Source organism: Podarcis pityusensis, assembly GCF_964106645.2.
Source record: "Podarcis pityusensis genome assembly, chromosome: 3".
Classification (NCBI taxonomy): Eukaryota; Metazoa; Chordata; class Lepidosauria; order Squamata; family Lacertidae; genus Podarcis; species Podarcis pityusensis.
Window position 1 is genome coordinate 53384135 of NC_138026.1, and position 18927 is coordinate 53403061.

The following is an 18927-nucleotide window of genomic DNA, read 5'->3' on the forward strand; positions in this document are numbered from 1 at the left end:
ACCTAAACTGAATATATGCGTATTTGTTTAATGGAAACAAATTTGGGCATTTATAAAGAGAACCTTTGGATGGACAGCACTGCTTAGTGTATAAGTTCTGAAGAATCGGTCAACTTGGGTATTATTTTATGAAAAACAATCAAATGACATTTCTTGAGGATATATGAATGATATGTTTAAAACTCCAGAGGGCAATCATGAAGACTTCTGTTGGTAATTGATTTATCAGGCCATCCATATTGTTAAAATGAGGTCAGTGCATTACAAAAGGGAGAATAGAAAAGCAGATGTAGATAGGTTGAAAGCAGGAGTTTAAAGAAGGCATGTTGGAAAATACTATTCAAGGATGCCAGCAGATGAAGTTTTATTTTATATTTCAACAGATGTGTAGGATGCTATATGCTGATCACATTCTCTGATACTATTTTTGAACTAGTGCACAAACAACAAGACTGTGATTCACTTCAGCCGTTAATCACAGGACAAAGTTGGCTATGTCATGATCTCTCAGCCGTGAGTTCTTACTGTAAATGTGACTATGCAAATAATCATGTACACTGCATAGATATTATTTATTGAATTTATACCCTTCCCTTCCCAGGAGATAAGTAAATGAGGTATTGATATTTACTGGCTTCAGCTTTAGGGTGGATTTGGGGTAAGAAATTAAGGATGGCTCTAAGACTAGCATCATCTAGGTTCTAGATTTTGTGGAAAAGTAAAATCTAGTAACTTCTAGATTTTGCAGACAAGATATGGGAGCAGATGCTTTTGTCCTTATAAAATTTGATAGCTGTTCAAACAAACTTCTCTGTTAGTGAAATATTCAGCATGCATAATCTTCTAAACTGTGTCAGTAAGGCATTGGGGTATTGGCCTCCCACACTATGGTAGTGTTTCTTGTCGTTTGGCAAGGTTCAGTCGTAAATTTTGATTTACATTCACAATAGTGAAAGTCCTTTATTATAAAAGTGTTATTTTTTAAAAAAATGAATATTTTAGTAATACTGAGGAACTGCAAAACCCTGTTTTTCAAGGGAAATATAGAAGTATGGAAAATCAAATGGGAATGCTGCCTTCTGCTTAAGCAACACCAGTATTGTTTTACCTTTGTTAACAGATGCTCGTGTGCAGAAGTACATTTGTGTTAACCCAGCTGTCAGAGCTGCTTCCAGATCCTAGCTCACAGAGGATCACGCTAGCCAGCGATCATTAAATAAAAGTCTTTATTGAGTTACAGTTTCCATTCTCAAGCTGCTGCGTGCAACTCTACGTCTCATGGTTAGATCGGCGAAGCTCCATCTGAGTCTCCGCCCCTTGTACACCAACTTAATATCCTAGCCTTGCTCCACCTTTTCCGCCTGACTGTTCTTCTCTGGGTCCCTCTGCCCCCCGGGGTCTCTTCCTTCCGGGATTCCTCTGACGCTGACGCTGACCCCCCTGACTCTTCTCCCTCCTTTCGGCGGGCTTTAGGACCTGGCTCCCTTTCCGGGCTGCCTACTGCGCCACCTTCCTGTGCATTTGAACTTGGCACGCGCGCCCAACCTTCCACCTTCCGTCTGACCGTTTCTTCGCTCCCCGATGGAGGTGTGGCCACTCCTGACTCGTGCCCTCCCCCCTGTTGTGAGCTGCCAGCGCTTGATCCCTGGCGCCCTTCCTCTTCCCTGCTCTCTGGCGGTGACGCTGGTCCTGATTTCCAACTGCTCCCCTCTGAGTCCCCTCTGGCTCTATCTTCCTGGGGTGTCCCCCTAGGCTCCCCCCTTGCCCTGGCCACTGGTGCTCCTTTCTGTGAATCTTCTGATTCACTGGAAAGACTCGGAGATCTCGGGTCGTCGTCATCACTCATCTTTTCTTCTGCCTCCTCTCCCTCGCTCTCTGTTTCCTCCCTTGCCCTTGCCTCTGCTCCTGAACCCCTGACATCCATCCCCCCCTCGAAGCCCCCTCTTCCCCCCTCCCCTCCTTCCGGTGCGGGATCTGGGTGCTGCCGTGTCAGGGGGACGAATGTCGGATACAGTTCGCTTCCCGTGGCGGGCCACCATCCGAAGTCTTCCGGTTCTTCCTCCCTGCTCTTGTTGACGACGGTCACCTCCGCTTCCATCTCTGTGCCGCCGTGCTCGAAACCCGGGTCGTCCCCGAAAACGTCCATGTCCGTCTCTCCCTCGTTGCCTTCTGGAGACGTTGCTCGTCCTGGACCCTCCAGCCACCTTCTGCGGAACTGCTCCTCTGGTCGATCATCCCACCAATACGAGGGTTCTGAAGCAGATCCCGAGGGTGACCCCTCTGGGGAACGGGCGTCTCGTGTCGGTTCCTCGTCCGAGTCGAACCCCCGGAACGTGCTGGCTGAAAGCGTGGGCGTGAAAAGCCAGTCGTCGAAAAAGTCTGCTGGCATTGGCCTATGTGGGAAGAGGGCATGAAACTCTTCTTTGAGCAGAGGTTCGTCTAAAGCGTAGCCCGGCACCCAGCTGTTGGCACTGGCCGGGGTGCCCTCCTTGGCGAGAAGGTATTCTACCCCCTCTTCCCCCCATCTGGAGTCCAAAATCTCCGTGACTTCGTTGATGCGCTCCTCCTGTGCCACTCCCCCTTGCCCGGTTCTCTCTCGGAGCGGACCCGGTGCCGTTCCTGGTTCCTGAAACCTGTGAGGTGCCTTGTAGGGAGTGAGCACCGATCTGTGGAACACCGGATGCATTCTGGAACCCTCCGGAAGAGCCAGCCTGAAAGCCACCGGGTTGACCTGTTCGTCGACTTGGTAGGGCCCCAGTTGTTTATGCCCTAGTTTCTTCTTCGCCAACGACCTGGCCGGCACTGCGTGGGCTGCTAACCAGACCCAGTCTCCCACATGGATCTCTTCGCCAACCCTTCTGTGTTTGTCCGCTTGTACCTTGTATGCGTGTTTAGCCAGCTCCAGGTGCCGCCGCAGCTGATCGTGGACCTCCTGCAACTCCGACGCGAACGCATCTGCTGTCTGCGGCTCCCCCTCCCCCATTCTTTCCAGTCCCGGGAAGGTTCTAGGGTGCCTCCCGTTGTTGGCGAAGAACGGCGTGACCCCCGTGGACACGTGCTTCGTGTTGTTGTAGGCGAACTCGGCGAGAGGCAGGTAATCCACCCACGTCGCAGGCTGTTGATTCGCATAACATCTCAGGTACTGCTGCATGATGGCATTGACCCGCTCCGCTTGCCCGTTGGTCTGCGGGTGTCTAGCCGACGCCAGGTTGATCTTGACGTTCAGGAAGCCCATCAGCCTCTGCCAGAAGTTTGAGATGAACTGTCGCCCTCGGTCGGACAGAATAGACCGCGGCAGACCGTGAACCTTGAACACGTGGTCTATGAACAGTTTGGCGGTTTGTTCCGCCGTGGCCACCTTCGCACACGGAATGAAATGTGCCATCTTGGAGAACAAATCCACCACCACCAGCACAGCCGTCTTGCCCCTCGAGCTGGGCAGATCCGTGACAAAGTCCAGGGCCACTCTCTCCCATGGCTCGAACGGAGTTTGCAGCGGTTCCAGCAGTCCGGCCGGCGGTCTGTGCACTGGTTTGGCCCTCTGGCAGGTGTCACACCTCGCCACGTAGTCCGCGACTTCCCCTCTCATTCCGGGCCACCAGAAGTCTCTGGCTACTAATTCCACCGTCTTCTCCTTGCCAAAGTGCCCGGCAGTGGGCGCGTCGTGCAGCTGCTGCAGTACCTTGGCGCGAAGTTCGTCTCCCGGCACGTAGATGGCCCCTTTACGGATGAGCAAACCATCTCGCAGCTGGAACTCGTCGGTCGCTGCCGTGCCCCTGTGCACCTCTGCCATCTTTGCTTGCGCGAAGGAGTCATCCTGCAACGCTCGTCGCACCGCATCCAGGTCAACTGTTGCCGCCGCGCACGCCCACACTGTCGGTGCGAAGATGTGCATGGCGGCCGCTGGCGTTGCCTCCTCCAGATACTGTGGCTTACGGGAGAGAGCATCCGCCATGATGTTGGTGTCCCCCGGGACATACTCTATTCGGAAGTCGAAATTCGCAAAGAACTCAGCCCAACGTATCTGCCTCTGGTTCAGGAACTGTGCCGTGCGCCAGTGCTCTAGATTCTTGTGGTCCGTGCAGACCTGCACCGTGTGCTTGGCGCCGATCAGGAAGTGCCTCCACGCTTTGAACGCTGCATGAATGGCCAGCAACTCCCTGTCCCAGATGGTGTAGTTCTGTTCGGACTTGCTGAGCTTCCTTGAGTAAAACGCTCCCGGCCTCCAAACCCCCTGCGGGTCTTTCTGCAGCAGGACTGCTCCCACGGCTCTGTCCGAAGCGTCTGTCTCCACCCTCATCGGCCTGCTGGGGTTGACATGAAGCAGCTGCTCTTCCGACGCGAAGAGACGCTTGAGTGCCTGAAAGGACTGCTCCGCCTGCTCTGTCCAGATGAACTTCTTTTTCTTGGAGCTGAGCGTGTCCGTGATGGCCGCTGTCTGCATCGCAAAGCCTTTGATAAACTTGCGATAGAAGTTCGCGAAGCCGACAAACCGTTGGACCTCCTTCCGGTTGCGTGGGCTTTTCCAATCCAACACTGCTCGGACCTTGGCGCTGTCCATGGCGAGCCCTTTATCAGACAACTTGTAGCCCAGGAAATCCACCTCGGTCACGTCGAATTGGCACTTCTCCAGCTTGGCGTAAAGCCTATGTTGCTGTAGCCTGCTCAGCACTTCCTTGACGTGTCTGTCATGCTCCTGCTGCGATTCCGAAAAGATCAGGATGTCATCCAAGAAACAGACGCACGTTTTGTAGAGGAGCCCCGCCAACACGTGATGCATGAAAGCTTGAAAAACGTGGGAGCCATTTTGCAATCCAAAAGGCATAACTCTATATTCGTAGGTGCCCAGGGGCGTGAACATGGCTGTCTTCCACTCATCTCCCTCCCGCATGCGAATGAGGTTGTATGCCCCTCGCAGGTCCAACTTGGTGAACACTCTGCCCTTCCGTACCTTTGCGAGTAGGTCGTCGATTCGGGGCATGGGGAAGTCCGATGGCTTGGTCACACTGTTCAAGATGCGAAAGTCCACTACAAGTCTTTTTTGGGGCGTGTCCCGCTTCTTAACAAAGAATACCGGACTGCCCCCCGCTGCCTTGGACTCTCGGATGAAACCGCGCTCCAAATTATGATCTATGAACTCTTTGAGTTCCTGCAGTTCGTCCTCAGACATGGAATACAGCTTCCCTTTGGGCAGCGCCGCCCCCGGCAGCAGGTCAATTTTGCAGTCATATGGTCTGTGGGGGGGTAGCCTGTCTGCCTCTTTCTCGCAGAAAACCTCCAAAAATTCTGCGTACTTGTGGGGAACCGCTTGCAGCGTGCCTAGCTGCAGCTGTGACTCCTCTTCCCCTCCTTCCTGCCTGGGCACGATGCAGTGTTCAGCGCAAAAGGAAGAGCCGAAGGTCAGCTGCCTCTGGTACCAAGCCAGCGTCGGGCTGTGCTTGTCCAGCCAACTCATGCCCAATACAATGGGCGTGTCCGATAGTTGAGTGACATTGAAGCTGATGATTTCCCTGTGATTCCCAAGTCGCATCACCATTGGTGGCGTCTGCTGCACCACTTGCCCCCCTAGCAGCTCCCTGCCATCCACCGTGACAACCTGCAGGGGCAGCGTGGCAGGCAGCAACTGTATAGCGTGCCGGTCGACAAAGTCCTGCCCTATAAAGTCCGCATTGCTTCCGGAGTCAATGGTGATTGGCACGTCCATGGTGATTCCATTGGGCAGCTGGAGCGACGCGGTGAGCTTCACTACCGGTTTGGGCGGGAGGGGGTCCATGGGCTGTAAAATCTCTGGGGACTGCTTCACTGACACGTCTGGCTGGGCCCCAGTGCCTCTTCCGCCAACCAGACTCCTTCGTTTCCCTGCTGTGGTTGTCCTTGCTGCGTTGCTGCAGTTACCATTGCTGAGGCTGCAGTGTGCTTGTGGAGCCTCTGGGGACACTCTTTCGCCATATGCTGTGGATCATCGCAGATGTAACACTTCCTGTTCCCTCTAGGAGGCTTCGCTTTCACTGCTGCCGGTGCTAGGGCTCTGGCTGCTGACTGAGCCCTTGCACCTCCAACCTCCATAGGTTCCGCTCCTCCTCCTGGCGGAGGCGTGGATTGCGCACGCGCTGCTTCTCTGGGAAGGAAGGAGGAGCCCCTGGCTGGTTCGCGCCCTCCACGCCCTTCGTCCCTGCTCCACGGACGTCCTTCCAGCCGCACCCCCACCGCCAGCGCCCTCTGAACGATCTCCTGCGTGGTCCGGGGTCTCTCCCCCCTCGCAATTTCATCTTTAACCGAGCCGTGCAATCCCTCCCAAAACAGGTCTCTTACAGGAGCCGAATCTCTGTCCCATTCCAGGGCACTGACCAAAGCGAAAAAGCGGGCATGGTACTGCCTTACGCTGGCCCTCCCTTGCTTCAGTCCATGTATCTCCTGCCGAGCAAGATCCACGTCAATGCTTGATAAAAAGCACCCATCCATCGCTTTAATAAAGGCATCCGCATTTTGGAGCGCCGGATCCTTATCTCTCCACAAATTGCGCAGCCATGCTTTAGCATCTCCATGCAAATGGGACATGATGAATCCCACCTTCTCTTGCTCATCTCTAAAGTCTTTGTTCAGCAGTTGCAGTGCACACATTACATCTGCTCTAAAGTTGGGGTACTGTTGCAAATTCCCATCGAAGTGAGAGACCAGACCGCCTGTTCGTCTCCCCAACCCAATCCCCTCCGGTTTGGGTGTCAGTTGCCCTTGCTTCGTAAGCACTTCCAACCTGACCTGGAGATCCCTGTAGGCGGCAGCTGCTTCCTCCTCTCTCTTCCTGGATGCAAGAGCCTCGGCATTCAGTCGTGTCACTGCTTCTCTGAGTTCCACTATCTGCTGTTCGGCCGTCATGTTGTCTGCCGTTCGTGAGCTCGCTAGTAGGCACCCGCTTTCTCTCCTCTCCGCGAGGACGTAGATGCCCACAATCAGAGATGGAGCTTACTGTCAGAGCTGCTTCCAGATCCTAGCTCACAGAGGATCACGCTAGCCAGCGATCATTAAATAAAAGTCTTTATTGAGTTACAGTTTCCATTCTCAAGCTGCTGCGTGCAACTCTACGTCTCATGGTTAGATCGGCGAAGCTCCATCTGAGTCTCCGCCCCTTGTACACCAACTTAATATCCTAGCCTTGCTCCACCTTTTCCGCCTGACTGTTCTTCTCTGGGTCCCTCTGCCCCCCGGGGTCTCTTCCTTCCGGGATTCCTCTGACGCTGACGCTGACCCCCCTGACTCTTCTCCCTCCTTTCGGCGGGCTTTAGGACCTGGCTCCCTTTCCGGGCTGCCTACTGCGCCACCTTCCTGTGCATTTGAACTTGGCACGCGCGCCCAACCTTCCACCTTCCGTCTGACCGTTTCTTCGCTCCCCGATGGAGGTGTGGCCACTCCTGACTCGTGCCCTCCCCCCTGTTGTGAGCTGCCAGCGCTTGATCCCTGGCGCCCTTCCTCTTCCCTGCTCTCTGGCGGTGACGCTGGTCCTGATTTCCAACTGCTCCCCTCTGAGTCCCCTCTGGCTCTATCTTCCTGGGGTGTCCCCCTAGGCTCCCCCCTTGCCCTGGCCACTGGTGCTCCTTTCTGTGAATCTTCTGATTCACTGGAAAGACTCGGAGATCTCGGGTCGTCGTCATCACTCATCTTTTCTTCTGCCTCCTCTCCCTCGCTCTCTGTTTCCTCCCTTGCCCTTGCCTCTGCTCCTGAACCCCTGACACCAGCATCATACGTTGAATTGTGCAATGTGACTCCAGCATAAAGTTGAATGACCATCCAGAAATTGGTTCATCAGCCACTTCTAGTTTACAGTTGCCTTAGTGGATGTGTGAAAACTTCTTCAGACAACCTGACTCCACAAGAATGGCTATTTATGTGGTTGAAGTATCTTGAAACTTACACATTTTCCCTGTGGTCTTTCATAATACCGACAAAAATGTAGAGACTATACAATCACAATTCATTCCAATCATAGTAGCAGATAAATTTACCAGGCATATTTCCAGAGCTCCAAATGTTTATTGTTATTAATTTATTCAATGTGTATACTGCCCTTCATGCAAAGATCACAACATAAAAATACAAAATCAGAATACAAAATAAATCATAAAAGAAAAGCAAACTATTAATCCCCCCTCCCCAAAAATTTTTTGAAAAGGCAATAGAATGTTCATCGGTCCAAGGCCTGGTTGAAGAGAGACGTTGCTGTCTGTTGCTTAAAGATATATAATGAAGGCATCAATCAAGCTTCCCTGGGGAGGGCATTCTACAAACAGGGGGTTACTGCAAAAAAGGACCCTCAATACATTTTTTGGAGGGGGCACATGAAGGAGGGCTTCAGGTGATTATCATAGGGTGTAGGTCAGTTCATATGGAGAGAGGTGGTCCCTGAGGTACTGTGGTCTTAAGCCGTTTCTGACAATGTGTAGGTTGTAACAGAGATAGCATGAGTATTTTTGGTGCCTGGATTAAATGCAGATGACATTGGATGGGTGCATCCAATACATAATTATAGCAGTGCAACCCCAACTCCTTGTGGGGCCAGAGGAAGTGTCCTGAGGCTCAGCTCTGCCTGGCTTTGTCAGCCTCCTCTGTTGGTTGAGCTGCAGTGTAAAGGAGGAATCCAATGCAGCTACTCCAATGGTGGGTTGAAATAGCTGGAAACCGGGCTGGGCTGACCCAGGATTCAGCAGCTCCTGTGTGGACTCTGCTGCTGTCAGGCAATGGCGATGGGTCTGATCTGGGACTCTGCAGTACCAGCCTGGGAGCTGGCACAGTGTAGGGGCTTTTTTCCTGCCCCCACCTTCTGGCACAAATGCTGGGGCTGTGGGTTCATCACTGGGTGCATTACTTCGCCAAGCCACACCGCTGACAGCCATAATTTAGGATTGCAGCCTTGATTATTAACCACCTTCCACTTTTTACTGTTACTCTAATGTCTACTCTGAGGTGGGCCACTTCACCCTGTAGAAATTACATTAATAATAGGTTTTCCCTTATTTGGATTGCCTGAAGCTCAGAATCAAGTCATTACTGCAACATCAGTACTTTAAGGATACTCCCACTACATTTGATTTGATTCGAGCAAAGAATGCAGCGTGTGTTTGTGCCACATAGGAAACTTATGAATATGATAATTTTACAGCTTGCCAGCGTGCCCGAGAGAAATACTTCCATTTTATAGTGCAATAAAACTTGTTGATCACAGATGCTCTTATAAGTCACTGTTTTCATAAGAGGTTTAATAACTTAATATCTGCTAATTTTAAAAAAGGTGGCAAGGAACAGGCAGGAATAAATAAATACAGCTTATTCTAAAAGGAGTCAGATGTTGGTCACAGAATGCAAATGTTTGTGAAAATACAGATCATTCACAAGCATCAGATCTGGGCCTGCCCTTTCACACTCCCAACTCAATGTGAAGAGTTCGTTTTATTTTGGCCTCAGCCCTGGTGTTTTATTGAAGCATAACTGGTAAATCTGAGGAGTTCTTATAGTTCTATATGTGGAAATAAGGCCACAACACCCGGCCTTGATTGAATAATTGGCACCACACATGAACATTCTGTCCATTTTCTTAAGTCCTGTTTCAAAAAAATTAAAAAAATAGTTAGCGTAGTGAGTAAGATTTTGTTCTGCACACACAGAGAAGTGCGTATGTATTATGTGAAATGGATGCAGAGGTGTGTAGTAATGTCTAGTCACTTTTCAGTTCCTTTGCAAACTAAAGCTTCCTGGTTAAGTTGTCTTCTCCCTAAAAGTTTACTTTGGAAAATATCAGCTCCTTTTGGAACGGGCCAATTAACTGCTGTTAATTTCCTTCTTCTTGGTCAATGTCAATGTTGTTGTTTTTCCCCCAGGAAAGCCCCAGCTTTTTCTTTCATGTAACTAAACATTACGTATACAAGCTTGCGTATTCTAAACTTGTCAGGAAAGAGCGGCTGACAACATGGCAATTCTGAATGCTTCGTTCCAAAAGCAGGGTGGAGACTTTTCCATTCATGTATTAAATACCATCAGAGACACTTTCATATTTTCCTTCCATAGCTTTATGGCACACATGGAATGGTTTTGTTTAACATGTTAATCAGAACCTTACTGTTCAACCAAAGAGGGATGCAATTAAAGCAGGGGGTAGTGACCCTGTGGATCTCCGGAAGTTGCTGGACTACAACTCCCATCGTTGCTGATCATTGGCCAGGCAGATGTGGCTGATGGGAAATAGTGTTCAACAACATCTGGATAGCTGCAGGTCTCACCCCCCCCACCCACAGGTTCAATCTCCAGCATCTGAAGACGGCCACCACAGGGGGTTCAGATGTACCAGGTCCCATAACCAAGAGGGGCCTCAGGCTATCAGCTTTCTTTTTCTTTTTTAAAAAAGTCTCTAGCCCTTGTAACTTCCTTACAATTTCAGTTGAGATGAGTCAACCTGGCTGCTCCCATCTCTCAGTGCCATTGAGTGAAGTCAGAGAGATCAAGTGTGCACATTGTGGCGACCTGGAAGTGGCCGGAAAAGGGGGCAGAACAGGGACAGAATAGGCTTATCTGTGCTTTGACACATGCAGGGGTCAGGAATGTAACCCCTGTGCAAATTGTTCGTTGCTTGTACTGGGCTCAGAAAACCCTGTTGGCACCACTTTCTGAAGGGCACCATCCTTGCTTTGGGAAACATGTGTCCAATGCAAGTGCCTGGTGTCTTTGTCTGCACCAAACTCAGCCTAGTGGTGTTAGGGCCCAGGAGCAGCCAAAGTTTGTCCGAGATTCTCCAACCCAAAACTAGGTCCCACATCACAATCCAGGGCAAGCGTTCATTTCAGCTTTGATGCCATGGTTCTGAGAAGAGGAAATAGGAACACAGATGGGGTATTCATAGAATTGTAGAGTTATAAGGGACCCGAGGATCATCTAGTCTAACCCCTTTCCAACGTAGGAATCTCTCTCTCTCTCTCTCTATGAAATGTGCAGTCTTGAAGCAGGCTGTTTACCCATACCTAAACCTTTTTTTCTTTTTCTTTACATGACATGATTTCTTGACAATTGCTGCTGAACGAGCAACCAGCCGTTGCTGAAAGTTCCGCCAATGTCTGTGGAGCTTGATGTGTGACCAGTGGTTTAATACTTGCTTTGATGTTGCAGTCATGAAGTGAAAATATAAAAGTGTCATCAAGGATACTGAGTGTGAGCAAAAATTTTCAGCTGACTCAGATCAAAGTTATTGCATTTCCCTACCACTCAACATGCTGTCTCCAGGGGCTGCATCTTTCTGGGGTGGGGAAAGAGGGAGAGAGAGGAGGGAGGAAACCAATGGTCCATGTTTTATATAGTTCTGTATTTTATATATCGTTAGCTGGTTCCCAGTTCTTACAGTGCATTTGCTTTGCATCGTCACTGCCAGTCTCTCCTTGTGTTCTCATCTGCCTAATGCACATTTTTCAGCCTGTTTCATCATTGCCAAGGTCGTAGCACACAGGAGCCACCTAGCGGAATGCTGAATAATAATAAAGTTAGTTTCGACCCCAGTCACTACTTCCTCTTTTGTCAGTCCCCACGCAAACAGGAAATCTTAACACTCGATTCTTCTGAGCATACTGATTTGTATTTTTTCTACAATCCTCTCTCCTGTTGAATGAGCGTAATTTTTACCATATGTATCTTGCCATTCCCCAAAGTCAGGGTAGCTAGTAGTTGCTCGAAACATTAAAATCACAGCAGATAGGAAAGGTATGGCTTCAGCCAAGTTTTGCTGCATGATCAACGGCCCAGGCACTGCTTGGAGGAGGAAAAAAAGAGTATGGGGAATGGGAAACAGAGGGGGAAAGGTGGTGGTGGTTTCTATTTGTTTCTACTTGTGGGGGGGGGGGACCCTTTAATGAACAGGTTTTCAAAAAGGCAAATATGTTCCTGTGGCCATGTTCTATAAGTATTTGTGGATCTGCTGTTTAAATATCTTGTAGGAAATTTATTATATTTTGTGCCAATTGTTGGTAGCTTTCAGTAGCTCTGGGATGTGGGTGGTACTGTGGGTTAAACCACAGAGCCTAGGACTTGCCGATCAGAAGGTTGGCGGTTCGAATCCCCGCGACGGGGTGAGCTCCCATTGCTCAGTCCCAGCTCCTGCCAACCTAGCAGTTCGAGAGCATGTCAAAGTGCAAGTAGATAAATAGGCACCGCTTCGGCGGGAAGGTAAACACTGTTTCTGTGAGCTGCTCTGGTTCACCAGAAGTGGCTTAGTCATGCTGGCCACATGACCCGGAAGCTGTACGCCAGCTCCCTCAGCCAATAAAGTGAGATGAGCGTGCAACCCCAGAGTAGGTCACGACTGGACCTAATGGTCAGAGGTCCCTTTACCTTTACCTTTCAGTAGCTCTAAGCCAGGGATGGCCCTCCAGATGTTGAATACCCAACTTCCATCAGCCCTAGCCAGAACAGCCAATGTGTGGGATAACCTTCATATAACCAACACACTAATTAATGCACAAAGGGGTTAGCTAGGTCACTCCCTCTCAGCTTGGGAGGAAGGTAAACAAGCCTATTGTCCTCTCCCAGTCTACCTGAGAAGCTGAGTGAAGAGGTTTTTTTGCTGGTTGCTGCAGCTCAGACCGCATGGCTCTAACAAGCCAATCTTGTGTTCCTTTGCCAATAATTTAGGAACTTTCACCACTGTAACAAGCCAAGTTTTACTAGTTACGTTTTCTGAGAGATATGTGGGAAAGCAAATGAATCTCATTTTTGGAGAGTTTATAAGTAAACCATTTTTAACTGATCAGACGTGGTCTTACTTTACACTGGGGGAGAAGAGACTATTTTGGAAGTACTTGTGTAATGTACTTCTCAGTGGTGACTGTTGCCCATCGGGACTGCTAAGGTGGAAAGCAGGGAACCCAAAAGTATTCGGAGCCAGAGCCAATGATAAGCATAACCAAATAATTCTAGTTTTGGACCCGTCCTCTACCTCCTGGCTCAGTTGTTCAAGGGCAATGCAGAGACTATGGATGCTGCAGCTGTGAAGCAATGCCACTCTCTGGCTGGCTGTAAGGAAGAAAGGAGAAGTGAGGGCAGGCTGAGGCTGGTAGGGCATGGACCAGCCTCTCCTGGTACTTCCATTAAATTCACAAAACAGTCTGGCTCAGTCCCTGTCTCCCAACATAACATTGTTATGACGATAACATAAAAAGAAGAATTGTGTATTGTGTATCCTGCCCCTAACCCTTTTTGGCTTGCTTGGAAATTAATAATTACCACTTATGGTTCTAATAAAATAAAATAACAGCTCAGACCATTTAAATGCAGCAAGATTTGCAGGAGGATTTCTTCTTCTGTTTTTGCTTCAGTGAGTGAGTTGTTGGCGATTCAGTTGTGATGAAGAAGAAAGGAAGTGGTCTATAAACATGTTTTCCGGTAAAGTCTCCAAATTCTCTTTCTCTATCTCGCACCAAAAGTGAAACTGTTTGTGACTGCAAATAGTTTCAAACTGCAGATTTCCTCTTTCAAGTTAGAGCCTTGCTTCCTGTGTAGGAAGAAAGTGTATTAGAGGATAGAAGTAGAGCACCAAAGTAGTCCCAGGGAGCAGGATGGACAAGTTTCATGCGGTGTTTGATTTCTGCCTTAATCACCAGAAGGCACTGGGCTATGGGGCTGTCTCTTTGTTGACGGTTGGTAGCGAGCGCATCTTTTCTGCTGTGGTGTTCAAATGCCCTTGCAACTCCTGGAATATGCTCTATGGCCTGGTCTTCCTCTTGGTGCCAGCTCTTATTCTGTTTCTGCTTGGCTTCTTGCTCAGTAGCCAGTCTTGGAAGATACTCACCGGAAGCTGCGCCCCCAACAGGCTGTGCAGGTGCCCTCACGGGACCCGATTCCGGCACTACTTGAAAGTGCTGGGGCTGGTGATTGTCAGAGCATCTGTTGCTCCCTTGACATGGATTGCTGTGGCCTTACTGGGAAGCCGCTTCTACGAGTGTGCCGCTTCTGGGAGCTCTTCAGTGCAGGCGTACATGTGCAAAGGCAAAGGGGATGAGTGTGTTGAGAAAATGCCTCAGGTTCCTTGTCAGAGTGGCACTGCTACCTCAGAGATGCAGGATATACTCATGAGCCTTCAAGCACAGTCTCAGGTTGGTATAACCTCTTCCAGATGGTACTACTAAGTTGTGACTTGTAAATTGCATGGGTGGGTGGGGGGCATCTCAACTTGGGACTAGGGGCACTGAAAGGCTGCCTGCTCATGTATAAACTGGGATTATTTGGGGAAAATTTACTCATGACACTGTACCCTGCACAGCGTATCAAGTGGTAGTGACCTGAAAATGTGCATTTTCTGGAATGCCCTTCCTTCTGCTGTTTATGTTTCCCTTCTTTTTCTGTTTATGCTTTCTCCTTAGTAACTAACTCTAAACTCCTCTTTTTACAACATAGCTAATATTCAGACACTACTTGAAAGTGTTAGAAGCATCATGTGATCATGTATGTAGTTCAGCTTAGCAGACTTCAACAGGGCCTTATAAGTGACATTATGTGGATGGCAGTATAAAATCCCAGCCTTTAAACAAAGGCACTTGGAAGGATAAGGTTTGGGCTGATGAGCCATCTGTTCATACATGATTCTAGATTCAGGTCTGATGCAGTTGAAATAAATAAAAAAATTGTCCAGTACCACCTTAGAGACCAACTAAGTTTGTTCTGGGTATAAGCTTTCGTGTGCATGCACACTTCTTCAGATACACACCTGTTCATACATGAGAGAGGCCACGGTGTATCTTTACATTGTGGGAAATGTTTGTTATCACGAGGAGATAGAGCTATGTTATCAATTTTCCCTTGATACCTTGGGATAAGGCCTAAAAGGCCTTGACCTAGCATTGTTTTATAACTATAACCTGTGCTTGTATCACATACCTTCCAAGAGCCCCAGAAAAAAATGGGACAGTGACTTTTCTCGAGAGATCTCAGCGGCCAGTTTGGGTGCTACGACCTTGCATACTCTTGCCCTGAAAAAAAGCAGTTTTTTTGGTGCTGCGATTATGTGTAGCACCCAAAAACACACATTTTAGGGTGTTGTGCGAGATCTTACACCCCCAAAAAGTACTTTTCAGGGCAAGAGTGAGGCATGGGTCATGTGACTGGGAGATGTGCATCCAGGTTTGTATCGGAAAACTTTGGAAGGTGTGGGATCAGATAATAAGAATCTATATAGACAGCAGTTATATGAACCTGCACATTTAGCATTTATTTTGCAGGAATTAATGAAATGTATACTACTGGTAAAAAAGATGCAATTGAAGCAGGGGTCATTTGCCTAACAACCACAGTAACCACTTGGCTATCTTTGAAGAATTCCTCTGGCATGGTAAAACATAAATAATTTCAGGGCCATGAGAATATGCCCAAATGAAACGTGATAAGCTTGTGTCAGAAAAATAGAGTGCTATATAAGATCCCAGTAAGGATCTTGTTGTCAGCATGGGGTCTGCACCATTTGCCTGTAAGGAGTTTGAAACCACTGCTGCCTGGAAGAGAGGGGATTCTGGCAGACTACAAAGGGGTCGTAAGAATATATCTGCTCTATTCGCTTTGCTCTTTACTCATATCATCCTATGTATAAAACTGTTAAAGAGCAACCCAAGTGTCTTTTATTGCCTATCTGAATAATTAAAAAAAGCTTGGGGGTTTGGCCAAACACAAAGCTCTGTAGTAGAGCATGTCCAGAAGGTCCCAGCTCCAATCACTGATGTTTCCAAGGTAAAGCAGCCAGAGATTAGAAGGAGCTCAGCTTGGATCCTGGATTGCTACTGCTGATCAAAACAATAGACAGTAATGGGCTAGGTGGACAAATCGTCTGAGCTAGTAGGTTCCTGGTATTTTGGGGGAGAAATAGTTATTACAGACATGACACAACCCCAAGTTAATACTAGGCAAGAGTTCTATGGGGCTCACTGATGCAAACCTTGTTCTTATCTCTCTTGTGCTTCTTTGCCAAGGTGCTGGGGTGGAGTTTGATCGCCAGTGTCTTCATATTGGCCCTAGTTTTTACATGCATCTCCCGTTGCTGTTCTCCAGTCAGTATTCTCCAGCTTGCCTTCTGGAAAGTGTACCTGGAGCAAGAGCAGCAGCTTTTTGAGCAAAAGGCCAAGGATCACGCAGCGAAGCTGGCAGAGAGGAACGTCAAGTGCTTCTTTGATTCCACAGAACTGGACGAGTTTCCAACTCCAAGTGCCAAAGAGTGGCACGGCATTTCTTCCTTGTTCACCTTTAACCCTAAAAAAGATTACTACAGCATGATGCACAAATATAACAGCAGCAAAACCAACACTGGCAGTCTTAGGTCTGTGGAGGGGGATACAGTTCCTTGTTGCCTGGGGTTTGTGGATGGCGCTGGTGGTATTAACACACAAGGGTTATAGTGAAATAATTGCTTAGCCCATCAGGCTCTGTTACAAGAAGATGTCTAACTGAACATGGTTGTTATTTCCTCTTTCCTCTTTTTCCCCTCTTTCTCTTGTTTTTTGGTGTTGGGTTGTGCTTTATATGTATGGTGTGTATACAGCCTGACCATAATTAACCTCTGACTCCTACTAAGACATACAGTGGTACCTCTGGTTACATACATAATTCGTTCCGGAGGTCCGTTCTTAACCTGAAACTGTTCTTAACCTGAAGCACCACTTTAGCTAATGGGGCCTCCTGCTGCCACCACGCCGCCGGAGCACAATTTCTGTTCTCATCCTGAAGCAAAGTTCTTAACCCGAGGTAATATTTCTGGGTTAGCGGAGTCTGTAACCTGAAGCGTATGTAACCCGAGGTACCACTGTACCTGCTTATCTAGGCTTTGGCTGGCCACTAATTCCCAGTCTGGAATAATATATTGCAGACTACCATGGGTGGAAGACAGACAGATAGATGATAGATAGATATAGAGATATGAGGTTTATTTTACTGAATCTGCTTGTATCTTGTCAATCCCTCTTATATTACTCAGATGAAATGTGGCACAAAGTATTTTAAAAATAAAAGATTCAGGAGTCCCTCCCCCATGATGCTTTGGATTACTGGATTTGGAAGGAACCAAATGCCCAAACTGCACATGAGAGGGAGAGCATAGGTGGAAGTCTTATGCCATGTTTCTGATCTTCCAAACAATTCAGGCCAGTGGACACATTTGAAATACTGAGAAAGCATCGTGGCACCAGTCACAAAATGTCTGTCATAGGGACCTGACATAACACAAAATGGTTTACCACATTCAAAAGAGCAGGAAAAGAGACATGACCACAAAATGGTATTAGCATGCCACTCGCTAGCTGGAAAAAGACATCTACATTTGCCACACTTATTCACACAGAAAAGCTCTTTGCAGCTCTAATCTGTTCAGGGGTGATGGGAAGATGGGTTCCAATTTTGGCATCCAACTAAATTTTATTTTTATGGTATTTATAAACATATTTCTTTCCTGCAATATAAAGCATCAGGGCAGTTTACAGTTTTAACACGTAAAACAAATGGGCATGTTTAAGGCACATTCAATGTAAGAGACGCTGAGCCAGGAATTAAGCAGGAAGAGATACGTTTCTCTTGCATTGTGGATTTTATGAGAGGATATTTACTGGTATTTCTGGGCATCATGTTCACTGGCACATGTGGGCACCATGTTGGAGACCCCTGGTTCAGAGAATGAGGAAAATGGCATCCGAAGTGAGTTAGTGTGTGTGGACTGATACTGGGCTACTTGCCCAAATGAAACTTTCACCTTGCCTGTCAAGGAGTACGAAAAAGGACATGGGGGGGCAACTGGATCTCTTATGTTCCCAAGGGGCCCCCAAAAGGAAGCATGTGTTTGGGTATTTCCACTGGAATCATGGGAAAAAACTGTTTGGTCTGGAATCCTTCTGCAGCCACAAAAAGAGTAGTACACTTACCCTGCTTCTAATAAATTAACCAGTGCAACACAAAATGTTTCTGCCTGGAAAATCCTTGTATTTGCTTTCTTGTTTGTGCAATCCAAATCATGTCTCAGGCACCCCTTAGCCCATTTCTTCCCAAATCCTATAAGCATTTCCTTCCTTCCTCACTCATAAGGTTCTTTAAGTTATCTGTTTCCTCCTAGAAAAAGCTGAAGTCCGAAGTCAGTTGCTTCTTCAGTGGAACATGCTTGTTGTTGGTAGTCGGGTACTGGGCAAGTCTGCACGGTTGCTTTCTTGCTTGATGATTTCCAAGTGACCCTGAACAGCATGTTCATGCCTCCCCCAAATCTTAAAACCAGTGGCATTTGGGTTTCATCTGTTCAGGCATGATCGGTTGTTGACATCCTGAGAAAGCAGTGACCTATAATAATACTCTCCGGCATGGAAAAGGAAAAGGAAAAGGAAACCCCCCCAAAGGGGAACATTCAGCAACACTGGAAATACCCTCCCTTTCAGCAGTTTTTCAGTGGCTGCTATGAAAAGAGTTCACCATTTCAGGAAGCATTGCCTGAACTCTAAATTGGCTTCTTCCATTTCCCTTAAATAACATCATCTGGTTCATTCTGTGATATGAAAGGGGGGAGGGGGCTAGGGTTGATCACATGACTATTGCCAGGGAGCACCGCTTCTCATTCTCAATTGCCTTCATTCATTCTCAGTGACATTGTCATGTTGCTGCATCTGATTAGTTATGTATTGGCCTATCGTTCCACTCAATATGTGATCCTGAATTTGCTGGGATAAGCCATATGAATATTGCCAGTTACAAAACAGATGAGAAATTATAAGAAAGGCAACATCAAAGGCACAGAAGCAGCAGTAGTGAATATATATGCATATGTAGTATATGTATATGTATATGTATATGTATATGTATATGTATATGTATATGTATATGTCTGCTCTGTCAAAAACACTATTGTTGATGAGAAACAGATGACTAAAATACTAAAATAGTAGCACC

General features: G+C 47.9%; 1 protein-coding gene across 1 annotated transcript; it reads left to right on the forward strand.

Annotated features, from left to right (window-relative positions):
- The first annotated feature begins 13455 nt into the window (after nt 1–13455).
- LOC308474303 (calcium homeostasis modulator protein 6-like) lies at nt 13456–17953 on the forward strand. Its single transcript, XM_081000437.1, has 2 exons — nt 13456–14120; nt 15984–17953. Exons 1-2 carry the CDS (start codon nt 13584–13586, stop codon nt 16404–16406), a joined length of 960 nt encoding a protein of 319 aa, XP_080856563.1. The 5' UTR covers nt 13456–13583; the 3' UTR covers nt 16407–17953.
- The last annotated feature ends 974 nt before the right edge of the window (nt 17954–18927 follow it).